General features: G+C 48.0%; 2 protein-coding genes across 2 annotated transcripts in view; one reads left to right on the forward strand and one right to left on the reverse strand.

The window, feature by feature from the left end:
- The window catches only part of LOC109510273 (retinoblastoma-like 1 (p107)), a 27,331-nt gene extending 20,518 nt beyond the window's left edge, over positions 1-6,813 (reverse strand). Inside the window, exons 1-14 of the mRNA XM_019860455.1 lie at positions 6,420-6,813; positions 5,463-5,596; positions 4,648-4,928; positions 4,326-4,454; positions 3,893-4,047; positions 3,311-3,375; positions 3,056-3,242; positions 2,138-2,304; positions 1,946-2,058; positions 1,583-1,686; positions 789-926; positions 535-699; positions 235-376; positions 6-83 (exon numbers count right to left, since the gene is read on the reverse strand). Coding sequence (XP_019716014.1) covers positions 6-83; positions 235-376; positions 535-699; positions 789-926; positions 1,583-1,686; positions 1,946-2,058; positions 2,138-2,304; positions 3,056-3,242; positions 3,311-3,375; positions 3,893-4,047; positions 4,326-4,454; positions 4,648-4,928; positions 5,463-5,596; positions 6,420-6,581 — 2,020 coding nt within the window. The 5' untranslated portion in view covers positions 6,582-6,813. The remainder of the gene's footprint in view (positions 1-5; positions 84-234; positions 377-534; positions 700-788; positions 927-1,582; positions 1,687-1,945; positions 2,059-2,137; positions 2,305-3,055; positions 3,243-3,310; positions 3,376-3,892; positions 4,048-4,325; positions 4,455-4,647; positions 4,929-5,462; positions 5,597-6,419) is intronic.
- Positions 6,814-7,670: 857 nt separating this feature from the next.
- podxl2 (podocalyxin-like 2) lies at positions 7,671-13,535 on the forward strand. Its single transcript, XM_019860456.1, has 12 exons — positions 7,671-7,823; positions 8,505-8,548; positions 8,623-8,758; positions 9,075-9,130; positions 9,576-9,846; positions 9,907-10,100; positions 10,506-10,580; positions 10,740-10,896; positions 11,664-11,725; positions 11,814-11,996; positions 12,117-12,335; positions 13,039-13,535. The coding sequence occupies exons 1-12, from the start codon at positions 7,760-7,762 to the stop codon at positions 13,099-13,101; spliced, it is 1,524 nt and encodes a 507-aa protein (XP_019716015.1). The 5' UTR covers positions 7,671-7,759; the 3' UTR covers positions 13,102-13,535.
- Positions 13,536-13,549: the final 14 nt, after the last annotated feature.

Consider the following 13,549-nt stretch of genomic DNA (forward strand, 5'->3'; position numbering starts at 1 on the left):
GTCGCCGAAGAGGCGGCGCTTGGCGCTGCCGGCGGCCGGGGAGCTGTAGCGCTCGTGCACCGACAGCGGGGACGGCGGAACTTCTGCGGGGAACAACAGAACAAAGTTTGGGAAATGAACAACGGATCGCTTCGATGAAGCAAAATGATTTTGCCGGGCGGACAGCAAAATTTGGCAATATCAGGCGGGCCTTGGACAAAGACAAGGAACGTTAACAGGCATTCGGACGTTTACCTTTCCGCATGCTGCCCACGCCTGAGCGGACTTCTCTGATCCGAGGGTGAACGATGGGCGACAGTGTCATCAGGGGAAGTTGGGACTGGGCGCCACCGGCGGAAGCCGAACCGCCGGAGTCCAGACTGGATGGGAAGTTCACCTGAAGCAAGGAACGAAAAACATTTCCAAAGCGTGCGGCCAGTCAATCGCCAGCGGTCCGTGGTCAAGGAAAGTTATTTGCCTAGCCCACATTTTTGTTGACGTGGGACTAATAAATGTCATTTTCGCTCGCGGGGAATTTTGCGGCGTTGCACTGACCTCCTCGACGGTGGGCACCTTATTGCCGGCGGCACTCAAGGCGTTCCACAGGGCAGAGTCTGCGGTCCACGCTCGGCTCTCCAACACCTGCTCCTCGATCAGGTTTAGATGCTTGACCATGTCTCGGGACAGGCCTTCCTCGGAGCGGATGAACACCTCAATCACCTGCGCACGCACATCGGCAAAGCTGTCATATCACATGCGTGCGTGTGTGTGTGTGTGTGTGTGCGCGCGCGCGTGGATACGTGCGAGACCTTGAAGAAGTAGAAGGGGGCCAGCTTGAAGACGTTAATGATCCACGGGAAAGTCCGCTGGGAGCTGTAGGAGAACAAAACCACCTCCAAGCAACACGCCAGAAGGGAACAGTGGAAGATGTCCTTCTCCAGTAGAACCTGCCACACACACACACACACACACACACACACACACACACCCGCGCGCGCACGTCATATCATATTATAATATGAAGTCATCACCAATAGAACACAGGATGGTTGCACCAAAAACACCAGTTTCTCAATAAAAAGTGGAGGAAACAATTTTTTGACAAGAAACATGTCAAGCAGAACAATGACTTGGGTGCTAGGATTGAAGAGATTTAGATCACATACACCCCCAAAAATTTACACTTTTTTTTTTACACGGCATTCACTATTCACTCCGGGTATAGATTCATCTTTTCTCATGCCCACGATACACACATTCAACTAGCCAGCACAATGCATATGCTCTTCCTACCGTACAAACACACACACGCGTTCTCTGTTCAAGTGTCACCTGCCTAAACTTGTCCAACTTCTGAGTTGCCATTTCTCGCTCTCGCAAACAACATGCCGATCCGAGATTCGGTGCCCAATCTTTATCTTCCACTCAAAAGCTGCGCAGTGCATCCCCAATTTAAAAAATGCAACGCCACCATCCACTGGCATCCATTAGTCATTGTGCTTTGCAAACCTGAATTTCAGGGCAGCGAAAAGCATACTAGCGCGCGCGCGTGTGTATGTGTGTGTGTGTGTGTGTGTGTGTGTGTGAGAGCGCACACACTTACACTCATGTCTTTCCCTTGCAGCCTCTTGGTCTCCTGCATCAAGACGTTTTCCAGAACTTTGTAGAAGAGAATTTCAGCTAGCTTCAGGCGACTCTCAGCAAAATCTGCCCACACACACACACAATGAAGATTACATACCCCCAGATGCACTTGCAGGCATTTTGTCTGTTGGGTAAATGAGGTTAAATATGTCTATTTCTTTTCAAGGGCATATTTTCTAATATTTTTTTGGCGATGGGCCGATAGTCACCAACACCGATGCCCCATATTTGGGGCCAATATTCATTTGCAGTTTCATTGAAAACATCGCTGTCAAAATTTAGAGTAATACAAGTAATCCAAATTCCCCATGTGCGCGCGTACCGATGTGTGACCCCGACGAGTGATCCGAGTCGTTGGTGTAGTGTTCTTTGAAGGTCTGTCCCAGCATCTTCACCTGGCTCACGATGGACTCGGTGGGGTCTCGAGAGCATGACCTCAAGTCCAAAACAGTTTTCCACCCATCATTTGAAGCACTTTTTTGTCAAACTCAGATCGAAAGAAAAGCAACGTTACTTGAAGATGCGCAGCAGTTGCTCACTGGGCGCACTCCTGAGCCCGGCCACCATGCTCTGAAGACGGCTGACGCTCTGCGTGGCCGACGACACGGGCGTCACCGGCACGTCCTTCTCTTTCAGGTACGCCCGACCCGTCAGAGGCGTCGAAGGCGCCAGGGAGGCCGACTGCGCACACACTTCCTGTTAGCGACGCACCTTCGAATTCTTTAGCATTAGCAGTCATGCATTTCTATTCAAGTTAGCCTCGGTGCTTTTCTGTTAGCGTCAGTGATGTCTGATTCGCATTTGCGGGGCGGGTCCCGTTCCGATTGGCGGCTGCCCGATTCTGTTCGCGCTCATTGTCATTAGCGTCAGTAAGTGCCTGTTTCCATTTACCTCGATGACGTTCAGTTAGCATTTGCGATCATTAGCACTGCTGCGTTCCTGTCGGCCTTAACGTGATTCCGCTACCCTCAGAATGTTCTCATTAGCATGACTGAGTTCCTGTCCCGAGTTAGTCAGTACCTTCCCGTTCGCATCAATGGGGTTCTGATCTAATGAGTGCAAGTGTGTTTCCACGACTGTCAGTATGTTCTCATTCACACTGGCGTGTTCTTTTTCCAGTTAGCCCCATTAAACTTCTCAGTTGGTGTCAGTGCGATTCTGTTTGCACGCAATATCATTCGCAATGGTACGTGCCTGTTCGAATGATCCCCGGTGTCTTTCTGTCAGCATCTGCTCTCATGAACCGGTGTGATTTTGTTAGCATTTATTCTCGTTAGCAATAGCACGTACTTGATGGCGTCAGCGCGTTTATGTTCACGAGCTACTCATTTGCATCAGTGTGCTCCTGTTACAGCGAGCAACAGCGCCGTTCTGTTAGCATGCCGCATTTGCGCGCGCGTCAGCAGGATGACTGCGACACGCCGCATTTTACCTTCTCAACGTGATGCTGCAATTGTGCCTGAGCGCCGGTGGCCTGTGCCGTGCCTACGCCCGCGGGCCAGCGCAAACTTTTCCTGGGCGTTCCGATTTCCTCGTCGGCATCGTCGTCCAGGAAGATGCGTTCGTCAAAGTCTCCGACCGTCAAGACGTACTCCTCGTACTGGCGATTGAGCGCTTTGCTGATGAGCAAAAACAAAGGAAGGTGTCAGAAGCCCCTCACGCAAAACCACGACAAGCATCAGCTTACTTGTTGTCAATAAAGTTGTGAGGATCCAAAAGTTCGGTCAGAAGATCCTCGTTGCCCTTCAGTATCTGGTCAGGAAGAAAATCAAGTCAGAGATTCTTTCTTTGTGCTCCGAGAGGCGTATGAGTCAACGTCAAGTCATCCCTCACCAGACCAAACTTCTTTTCCCTGCCTCACGGATTTAAAATGGGACATTATTGGATTTTAGATTGACGATTTAAAAAAATCTTTTTTTTTCCAACAGCCAGCTGCTGTCCTGGGCCAACAACAGCCAACTCAACGCTCACTGACTGACTCCCACTCAACAGAGCAAGCCTCGCCTTTTAAGGCCACACACAATCAAAGACATAGACAGTGAAAACATGACAACGGTGACCGGAAGTGGACAAAAACAATGGAGCGCGATGGAACATCATGCCGCATCATATCATGGGATACTCTGGATAGAGAAACGTGATTGGAACTCAATAAGAGTCATTGGGACACATGAGGAGCCATTGGTGGGACAAAAGGAGAGCGAATGGACCACAGGGGAAGTTAAGACACATTTGCAGGGGCACGACATAAGGAAGTGGCTTTGTGTACCTGTTTGCGAAAGAGCTTGTGTATGTAAGGCCTGAAGTAGTGCTGTTTGATGCCTTTGGCTTCCACCACCAGGCCGTCGTGGAGCTCGCACAATCTCTCCAGCACGCACGGAGACGCCTCGTCGGCGCACGCCTGGATTTCATCCCCCGACGTACCTGGCGACCACGTAAGCGTTACGAGCGCAACGCACGTTGATATTTCAATTTTGTTTCCGTTTTGCCGCTGTCACGCCCGAATCTAACCCTCGCCGATCAAAGGTGATCCACCCCCGCCCCCCCAAATGAATCAGCTGCGTTAATTAGCCCCACTGTGACATCACAGTGGGCCATAGGGGCTCGCTCACTGACTGATTTTAGAAATGCCCGATGATGTACTTGAACGTCACAAGTTTTTGTATGAAGTGATGCCGACGGCGACAGCGCGCGTTTCTGACCGATGAAGGCGGGATTGATGAGCTCCTTCCTGTTGGCGCACATCAGCGCGTTTCCAAAGACCAGGTCCAGACAGCACAGCAGCAGGTGGTACGAGTTCACCAGGTCGTCACCGATCATGTGAAAGTTACCTGGTGTAGAAGTAGAAATATAGACAAGTACAATGTCTATTCCATGTAAAGACTCGAATCCGGAGCAATTTGATCAAACGCGTTCTTTCAGAAGTGTTTATCACGGCGGAAGCCCTTCGCATTAATCAGCGGCCAAAAAGCACCTCTCACGGGAATGGCCGACAAGTGAAGGAGTCGAGGTTCGGCGGCCCACCTTTGGTGTACACAAAGAGCGTCCAGCAGAATTTGAAGACGTCGGCAGTGTGACAGGGCAGCCGCCGGTGCTTCCGGCCGCGGGGCTGGCGTGGCGGAGGGGGCGGAGCCTCGGAGCCCGTCGGGCTGCGGAACATGGCGGCAAAGATGGGCTGGAACTTGCGGAAGATGACGGTGGAAACCTCAAAGTTGCGCTCCAGACGCTCAATGCGCAGGCGGAAGTTCTCGCACAGATTGGACATGTCGGACCACTTGCGCATCTTGGAGAAGAACTCGATCAGGCTGCCGGATGCATGAAAAGTCCAACATTTATTTCGTTTTTTATTTTTACCAGAACCACAAGATGGTTTATTTTGCTTATAAAATTATATCCATGTAACATGAAGGATACTTTCTTCTGCTAAAAAAAATATCCCAATTTCACAATGTTAACATTTCAGAAGATAATTTACAATACAACTTTATACAACTTTAATCTGCTGATTTTTTTTTTTGAAGGACTGCAATTTAATCCTAATTTTGATCATAATTTTATGAGTTTTTTTCGATGAAAATACAACTTTTATTTTCAATACTCTTTCAAAAAAATTAATCTGCTAAAATGATCGCTTTCCCCAAAAAAATCTTGTCATGAAACTTCAAAATATAACGCCTTTGGCCTTGTATTAATCCTTGTAAATCATCTAAATTGTTGTTTTAATAAACACTGTTTATCAAGAAACTGCAACTGTGTTCTCATTCCTCCTAAAATTTTATAGAATCGAGGCTGGAATTGTGTGAACTTTTTGGAGGTGTGTTGGCGTTGTCCTTTCGCACCTGAGTTTGGCGGTGCGCAGGATCCTGGTGAGCGACACGCAGTTTCCCTCCATCAGGCCTTTGCCCACCGTGGGCGTGCTTCCTTTCCTGCAGGCCGCGTACAGCGAGCACGCCAACCAGTGCACCACCTCGCCCTGTACGCACGCACACATCCACCCAACAACTCACAATCACTTTCACACAAATACAAGAAACAACGCGGTACTGTCCTGCAACCACAGGCGATCGAGCATCAGCCAAGAACACGCCCCTGAGGAGATTGATCAGAACAAAGCAGGTTGGGGGCCATCGCAGGCAGGTTCTTCATAGAATCCTTGACATCGAGTTGGTTGTTGTGGAATTTCATTTTATGGGGTCAAATTCAACCCAGACGATTTTAAAATACTGAAATTTGAATAAATGAATAATAATAATAAAGGATCAATAACCAAGGTGTTGCATTATATTTTTAAAAAGTGATCATTTCAAAATTTAAACAATGGCAGAAATTTCTAGAAGGAAATGGTGTTGCATATTGATCTGAGAAAAAGTTTACAGTCTTCAATTGAGTGAATAGGATTGATTCTTATTAACCATATCATGCGATGATAACATTATTACATTTAATTTGAGCAACTATTTTATTTCAGAAGTGTCTATCAAACTGTCCGTCACGTTAATCAATAGATGGTTCCAAAAGGTCGGTGACGTCAAGTGCTGCCTTCATCGACAGTTTGAACTTATAAACAATCTGAAACGCTATAAAAACGCCATGCACTCCCAAAATCTGTCGTAATATGTTATAGTTTAGCCGTAAAGGACTCCAATCGCCTGTTCAAGTAAAAGGCAACGTCTGGACGTCCAACAGACCGCGAACCGGAACGCCCAAACTTCGACGTCACCCGCAGCGTTGTCGTCGTTGTTGTTTGCCTGGTGAGGCGGAAGCTGTCAGAGTTCAAGGAGCGCCCCGCAACTTACCTCCAGCGTGTACGTGTTCCAGATGGCCGTGAAGTTGTCCATGGCTTCGGTCGCCGTGCGCTCGTCCATGTTGAGCTCCTGACACAGCGTCTCCAAACTCCTCCGCGCGACGCTCTCCTCCATGCGGCCCGACTCTGAATCGGACGACTCGTCGCCCCGCATCGTGGCTGGCCGGGTGACTATCGCGACCGGCAAACTCGTGGTGGCCGCAGCGAAGGAGATGGAAGAAAAGGAGCAAACAAAAAAAAAAGCTCCCCGAAATGAAAGCAAACCAAAACAAAAACACTACCCTTGTCCGGTGGCTCAGACGACCTAGCTCCACTTCCGCTCACGAGTGGCGCCAAAACTGCCGAGCGAGGCCCAATAGGAGACGAGGGGCGTGTCTATCACGTGAGGTACTCACCCAACCCGTGCTGCTGTTTTCTCATCACTTCCGGATTGTTTCAAAAATAATAAAATAAAATAAACTGCCAACAAAGAAAGAACTCAAGTCACTATATGGAAGAATTAAAGATTTTTTTCAAGGAAATTATAGCGAGAAGACATATTTTTACGTCCATCTTATTTTCTGGGTCGCAGGAGGAAACAATATCGTTTCCTCCGCCCCGCCTCTTCATGCTGCTGTTTGCCACTTCTGGAATGTTAAAAATAGAAAGGCGGGCTACACCCCTGAACTGGTCGCTTGTCAGTTGCGGAGCACATATACAGACAAACAACCATTCACACCCACATCTTCATTGAGTGGGAAGCCGTCCCAGGCTGTCCGCACTTCTAATTCCGTTTTGATTGTTTGTTTTTATATCCTCACATTTACGGTGCATGTCAATGAAGCCCCGTTTGACCTGAATTACAGTACTTACCGACAATTGTTGTCATTTTTTTTTCAGTTAGCGCTTTCGGTGTACTTTAGTTAAAAAAAATAAACCCGATTAAAAGAATGTGAATAGTTTTAAACTAAATCAATAAACAACTAAATAAATATGCGCACACTGTATGTTGAAAAATGAGCCGAGCAACGGCATCCTCTAGTGGCTCTTAATGTGAACTACACCTCAGCTTTCTCTCCCCGCGCTCGAGCACGAGTGTGTCCACACTGCGCACGCGCGGCTGAAGCTAAACCCGATTAAAAATGTGAACAGTTTTAAACTAAATAAATAAACAAATAAATATGCGCATACTGTATGTTGAAAAATGAGCCGAGCAACGGCATCCTCTAGTGGCTTTTCATGTGAACTACACCTCAGTTTTCTCTCCCCTCGCTCGAGAACGAGTGTGTCCACACTGCGCACGCGCGGCTGAAGCAGGCTGCGGTGCGTTCACACAAGAAGCTGAGGAAGATCATGATGAGGTGGACTGCAGCGGACCTGGCGGCCCTGCGCCTCTTCATTTTCGTCACGCTGATTGGTCAGTCTCCACGCACATACATGCAAGCACGGGCCCGTCGGAGGCTCTGTGTAGTGCGGCGTCTTGCGTGCGCGCGCACCCACGCTGATTGATTGATGGCACGATTTGATGGCTTGTTTGTATGATGATGGTACCGACGATGATGCGTGCACACATACAGATGAAGAGAAAATACGATCGTCATCTGACTTGCTTTTCTTGCGGAACCCTGCAAGGGCGGTATATTTCCATAACGTAGGTGTGATTTCGTACAGCATCCCAGCAGCCTGCTGTCAGATATTTTGTCAACACCAGCCCATTGTGTGGCCTTAACAAGGAGAACAATATATATATATATTTTGAACAAGGAGAAGGATCTTTTTTTTTTAAACCTCTCCCTTTCATATAGAATCCAGAAAAGGTGGGATATTGCTGGGGCTGTATGCACTTTTGTACAGAATGCAGTCAAGGCAGGATATTTTGACAGCTGAGTGAGCTTTTGAACAGCGACACGGCATCCTGCCATCAGATAATTGGGTGACGCCAGCGTCTGGTGCAGTGGTTCTTCACCTGGGTTCGATGAGTGTAGTGTGTGGGAGGAAGTAGTCTGCAAGATTTTTGGGGAATCGAGCCTTGATGGATGTCTAACATTGAAGTTGTTGTTTTTTTTTTTTTTTTTTTCCCCTTTCCCCCATTGTTTAGCGCTGCCGCTCTCCGAGTCCTTTGTGCCCAAGCCCTGGAACCTGGTGAGAGGAGGAAGACTGACAACCACTCAACCCGACTGTCTTATTTGACCCAGCGTGCTGTCGTTTTTCCTCAGGAGGACCCAAAGAGGGTGCTGCTTGGCGGGGATGCCGAGGCATCCCTGGAGGAGGCCTCGGGGTTATTCAGACGGCTCGAGAAGCATCACGTGGTCAAGAGGATGCATGGCACGCTGGACCTCGATACTATGATTGGTCGGTGGACATGCGGTCGCTTCATTGGGTACACTGACAGAATGCTCACCAGTTTTGCTTGCCCTCATTTGGTTGGGAGTCTGGAGTTGATCCCAGATGACTTTGAATTGGAGGCCAGCCAATGGCAGCGATCACAAAAACATATACTGCTCACCAGTTTATGAGCGGTCACATAGAGACAAATGATACATCAGTCACCAGTCAATGAAACATAGAGACAAACAACAGACTGGTTGCCTTTCCAGTCATGTGTACCTAATGAAGTGTCTGACATTTGGAAGAACAACCCAAACGTGTGACGATGACATGTCGACAGGGTACGCTCCTCCCTCAGCACCCCCAGACCTCCCCGAGGAGACGGGGCCTCACCAGGTAATCAGTCATTGACTAACTTTGAAACTAAGAGCCAGGTAGCTCACACCAAATAACGAAATGTCACTACGTGACTGAAAGTAAATCGAAATAACTGAAATGAACCAACAAGCTAAATAGCTAATGCCGGTGCTAAACATTTGCTGCCAACAAACTAATACTCAGTAAATATTGGAGTTGCTGTTTGATATTGTTTGTTGTGTTGTTTATTTCTTAATTGCTCTGTGATTATTGTTGCCATTTTGTTTTGTTGCCGTTTGCTATTGGTTTTGTTGCTAATTTTTAAGTTTTTTTTTTGTTCAGACAACTGTTGAACAAAAGAAACTTAAAACTTGTACAAAGAAGACAAGATGAATGCCATAGTGCTGGACTTACTGTTTTGTTTGTACTGTCATACTATTGATGTTTTGTGTTGCGGTTTCAACGTCTACTTGTGTTGTTTGAGGCTTTGGAGGCGGAGCTTGATGAAGGCGGTCACTTCAGCGGGTTTGGCATTCTTGACTCTTCCGTATCGGCATCGACGACAACGACGACGACGATGACGACAGGCGTGGCGTCTTCGAACATTGCCACGACTTTTGGCATTCTTGACTCTTCCGCATCGGCATCGACGACGACGACGACAGGCGTGGCGTCTTCGAACATTGCCACGACCACAGTGGCCCCTGGGACGAGCACCGGCACAGGTACCGACTTTGGACTGCTGGCGGCCAAAGGTAAAGCAACAGGTTGTCTCAGTCAGATTTCTTTGGTTGACTTTTGAGTTCTTCTTCCAGATTTTACCCGCAATGCCACTGTGGCACGCATCGACATGGCCACCAGCATACCGCCTCGGCAGCCCAAAGAGGAGGAAGAGAAAGAGAAGGAAGGAAAAGAAACCGGGGCCACGTCCACCTCAGATGTTTCGCCCAATGGGGGCTTATCTGAGACCAGCTGGAACTGGATGACCACGGCCCCTCAGGAGGCACATGTATGGTTTTTAAACGTAAAAACATTTTTTTAAAAATAAAGTCAACAGCGATGACTTAAAAATGAAGCCCCCTTTGCCCGTTTGACTTCGCAGCATGGAAATTTGGTCACCGTGTCTAGCATGACTTGACCTACAAAAGTCTCAAGAAGTCATGTCTGAAAAGTCTGCCATTTTGGTTTGAAGTGGTCCGTTCGGGGTTTCAATTTTGTCATTTCTTGGAATTCTTCAAAAACAAACTTATCATGTCAGAATGTTTTCAAAAGTCTGCCCTCAACCCAGTTTGACTGAGCAACAAGAAATTTGGTCGATGTCATAAGTAGACTCACAAAAACAAAAAAAAAAAAAACCCTCTCACGACATCTGCCATTTTGCCTCTTTTCCGATGTTTGCGCGTCCGTCTGTCAGGTGGTGTGCGTGGACTGGACACAGCCAAGTGGACATGGCTACGTCATCCTCAACATGACACACAATCTCAACTGCGTAAGTTCAAAAAACAAAACCGCCTAAGTCAGTGCACCCACACTCGCACACATACTTATGCACATACACACAAAAGCACACACAAAGATACGGTATCCATTGGCACCGTTGTGTTTGTACGTGTGTGTGTGTGTGTGTGTGTGTGTGTGAGATGCGCAGGAAGAGTTCCGCAGTGATGGCGGTATGCACTTGCTGAAAACAATGGAGCGCCGGTTTGCACGCCGCTTGAAAAGCCCCGAGGGATCTTGGGTAATTTACCTCAGCAAGCCCACGCACCAACAGCGACAGATGCTGATGCACGTGGCGTCTGAGCATGGTATGCACACACAAAAGAGGTTTATAAAGTGCAATCACAGTACGCACTGTTGTAGTCGCATTTTGGAGTTGTGCCTGGAAGGGGTGTGGCCTGGTGAGTGACAGGTCAGTCAGTTAGCCTGCTTGTGAGCTTCACGTTGTGAGTTGTGGCCTACAGCAGCTCCTTGCTTATGTTCTCATTTTGGATTTGAAAGTGTTTGTCTCGTCACCGATAACTGTGGCACTCCTTGCACAATTTGTGAGGTTATCACAGTACCTTAATTGCTCCATTGTTTTTTTTTTTCTGTTTATTGAAGTGGTGGCTCTCTGAATTCACACATACCTCAAATTTGGACTCACACACCAAAGAATAAAAAAAGAAATCATCATTTTTGTTCCAAATAATAATTTGAAAAGTGTGCCACAGAAGCCAGTAGCATAAATGTGTGTCGATGTGTCTGTTACAGAAGAAGAAACATGATGCTCATGATTGTCTGCAAGCTCAGTTGGTTTCAGGCCAGGGGTGGGCAACGTATGGCCCCAAAGCATTTATAGAATCAGGAGTCTTGCAATTTGCTGTATCAGCCATTTTTCCTGTTGGTTCATTCAATTCCATTTGCATGCGTGTGCGTGTGTGTTCGTGTGTACTGGGGTGGGCAACGCAACGTATGGCCCCAAAGCATTTATAGAATCAGGAGTCTTGCGATTTGCTGTATCAGCCATGTTGGTTCATTCAATTTCATTTGCATGCGTGTGCGTGTGTGTTCGTGTGTACTGTATACCTTCCAGGTGTAATGTCCACTAAGGAACTGCTCAACCTGCTGGGAGAAATGCGTTTAAGTTTAAACAAGGTGACTTTTCCAGAACATTCTCCCGACCTTGTAGTGTGTTTGTGCTAAGCCACGCGCTAACCCCCCCACTGTCCTCCCGCCCGTTCAGGTGGGCATCCAGGACTACAGCGCCCCTTCGACGTGCCCACCACGCCGCAGTCCATCCCAGCGTAGCGACTACAGCAAACTGTTTGTGGTCCTGGTGGTCATTGGCTCCATCTGCCTGGCCATCATCACATCAGGCTTCATCTACATCTGCTGGAAAAGACGGCCCCCTACCGCCAAGACCACCGTGAGACGAACATAAGACTACCACGCGCGGCCGGCAAATCAATGAGAATAAATACTGTGAGTACAAGCTCTAAAACAAATATTTGGCTCGCTGACCCGTTACTTTGTTTCCGTTGCCAAGTTCCGCGGCGAGGAGCTTCGATTTGTGGAGAACGGTTGCCATGACAACCCCACCCTGGACGTGGCGGGCGACAACCACCCTGACGACCGGCCTCAAGACCGCCAAGAAGACGACGAAGACCAGAAGAAGAAAAACAAGAGGCCGAGTACCAATGGACTGGTGGGGGGAGGCGAAGGCGTCTGCAGGGACGACGACGACGACGACAACCCTCACTGGCAGGTGGGATGAAAACCTTGATGGGGGTACGATCATCTGTCATGTGCTTTCTGTTCGCCCTCGCAAGAAGCGCTGCTTTAGTTCAGAGAGAACATTGTAGTCCCACAAGTTCTAGTCCCGTGAGAAGCTTGTAATGGAGGATGTTCAGGATGTCCAGTTGTACTAAATACATGTGGAGAGATTTGGATATAAAGCCTTTGGTTTAACTTTGAGACACTTTTTTTTCTTTTTTTTTTAAACATATTTTACAAGCACATGATATAGTCCTAAGAAAAGGTTGTAGTCAGGGGTCAGCAACCGGCGGCTCCGGAGCCGCATGTGGCTCTTTCAGCCTTACTTTGCAGCTCTGTTGTCGCTTCGGAATGTCAAAAAGTGTTTGCGGCTCCCAGTGTTATCTTTTCCGCGGAAACCGGGTCGAAATGGCTCTGAAAGATTGCCGACCCCTGATTCTAGACCCAAGAGAAGTTGGTTTTCTCAAGAGAGCTTTGTCATCCTAGTGCAGAATCAGAAGGTTGTAGTCCAGGCAGAAGGTAGTCATCTCCAGAAAATGTTAAGAGTCCACAAAAAGGTACTCGCCCCAAGAGAAGCTTGTAGGTTCTAGTCCAGGGCAAATGTTTTAATCCCCAAAAATATTTCTAGTCCCAAGAGGAGGTTCCTAACCTGTCTATTCTGCCCGACAACAAGCACCGTTTCATTGGTCCTCTAGGTGTTTGTCAATCAAGCAGTAGCGGAGGAGGAGGAAGAAGAAGAAGAGGACACACACCTTTGATGGAAGAGGATGACAACGAGGATGGAGTGTCTGTGCCTTGAGGGAGGTCGCCAAAGTGGAGTCAGCCACCCACATCACCGCCAGGGCTTGAGAGCCATGCTATCTTTTCACCACGGCGAAACATTTCGACTGAAGTAGCTCATCGCTGCTCTCATTTCCACGGGTAGGACATTCCAGCATGCCGGAGCCCAAAAAGAGCATGCTCGGGAACCTGCAGACTTGGTCGCTAAATGACCCACGTGTTGCGAATGTGGCTTTCGGGATGGAAGATATGGCACCACGAAGTCAGCAAGAAACAAAATCTTTACATGGCATCTCAAGTGCGCCGGGAGCCAATGCAAGTTCTACGTTGCTATGCTTGGCAATCTAAACTCCAAAGCAGAAGATACAAGCTGTGTTTTGCGCTGCTAGCGGGCCTATTTTCATACTTATCATCAGAAAAAGAATC

Source organism: Hippocampus comes, unplaced genomic scaffold (genome assembly GCF_001891065.2).
Source record: "Hippocampus comes isolate QL1 unplaced genomic scaffold, H_comes_QL1_v1.1 scaffold106, whole genome shotgun sequence".
NCBI lineage: Eukaryota > Metazoa > Chordata > Actinopteri > Syngnathiformes > Syngnathidae > Hippocampus > Hippocampus comes.

Bases quoted from the DNA above. Each gene is read 5' to 3' on its own strand.
- podxl2 (XM_019860456.1), top strand. From the start codon at position 7,760: ATGATGAGGTGGACTGCAGCGGACCTGGCGGCCCTGCGCCTCTTCATT. The intron at 9,131-9,575 runs GTAATCAGTCAT...GTGTTGTTTGAG, and splicing joins AGGAGACGGGGCCTCACCAG to GCTTTGGAGGCGGAGCTTGA. The intron at 11,726-11,813 runs GTGACTTTTCCA...CCGCCCGTTCAG, and splicing joins TGCGTTTAAGTTTAAACAAG to GTGGGCATCCAGGACTACAG.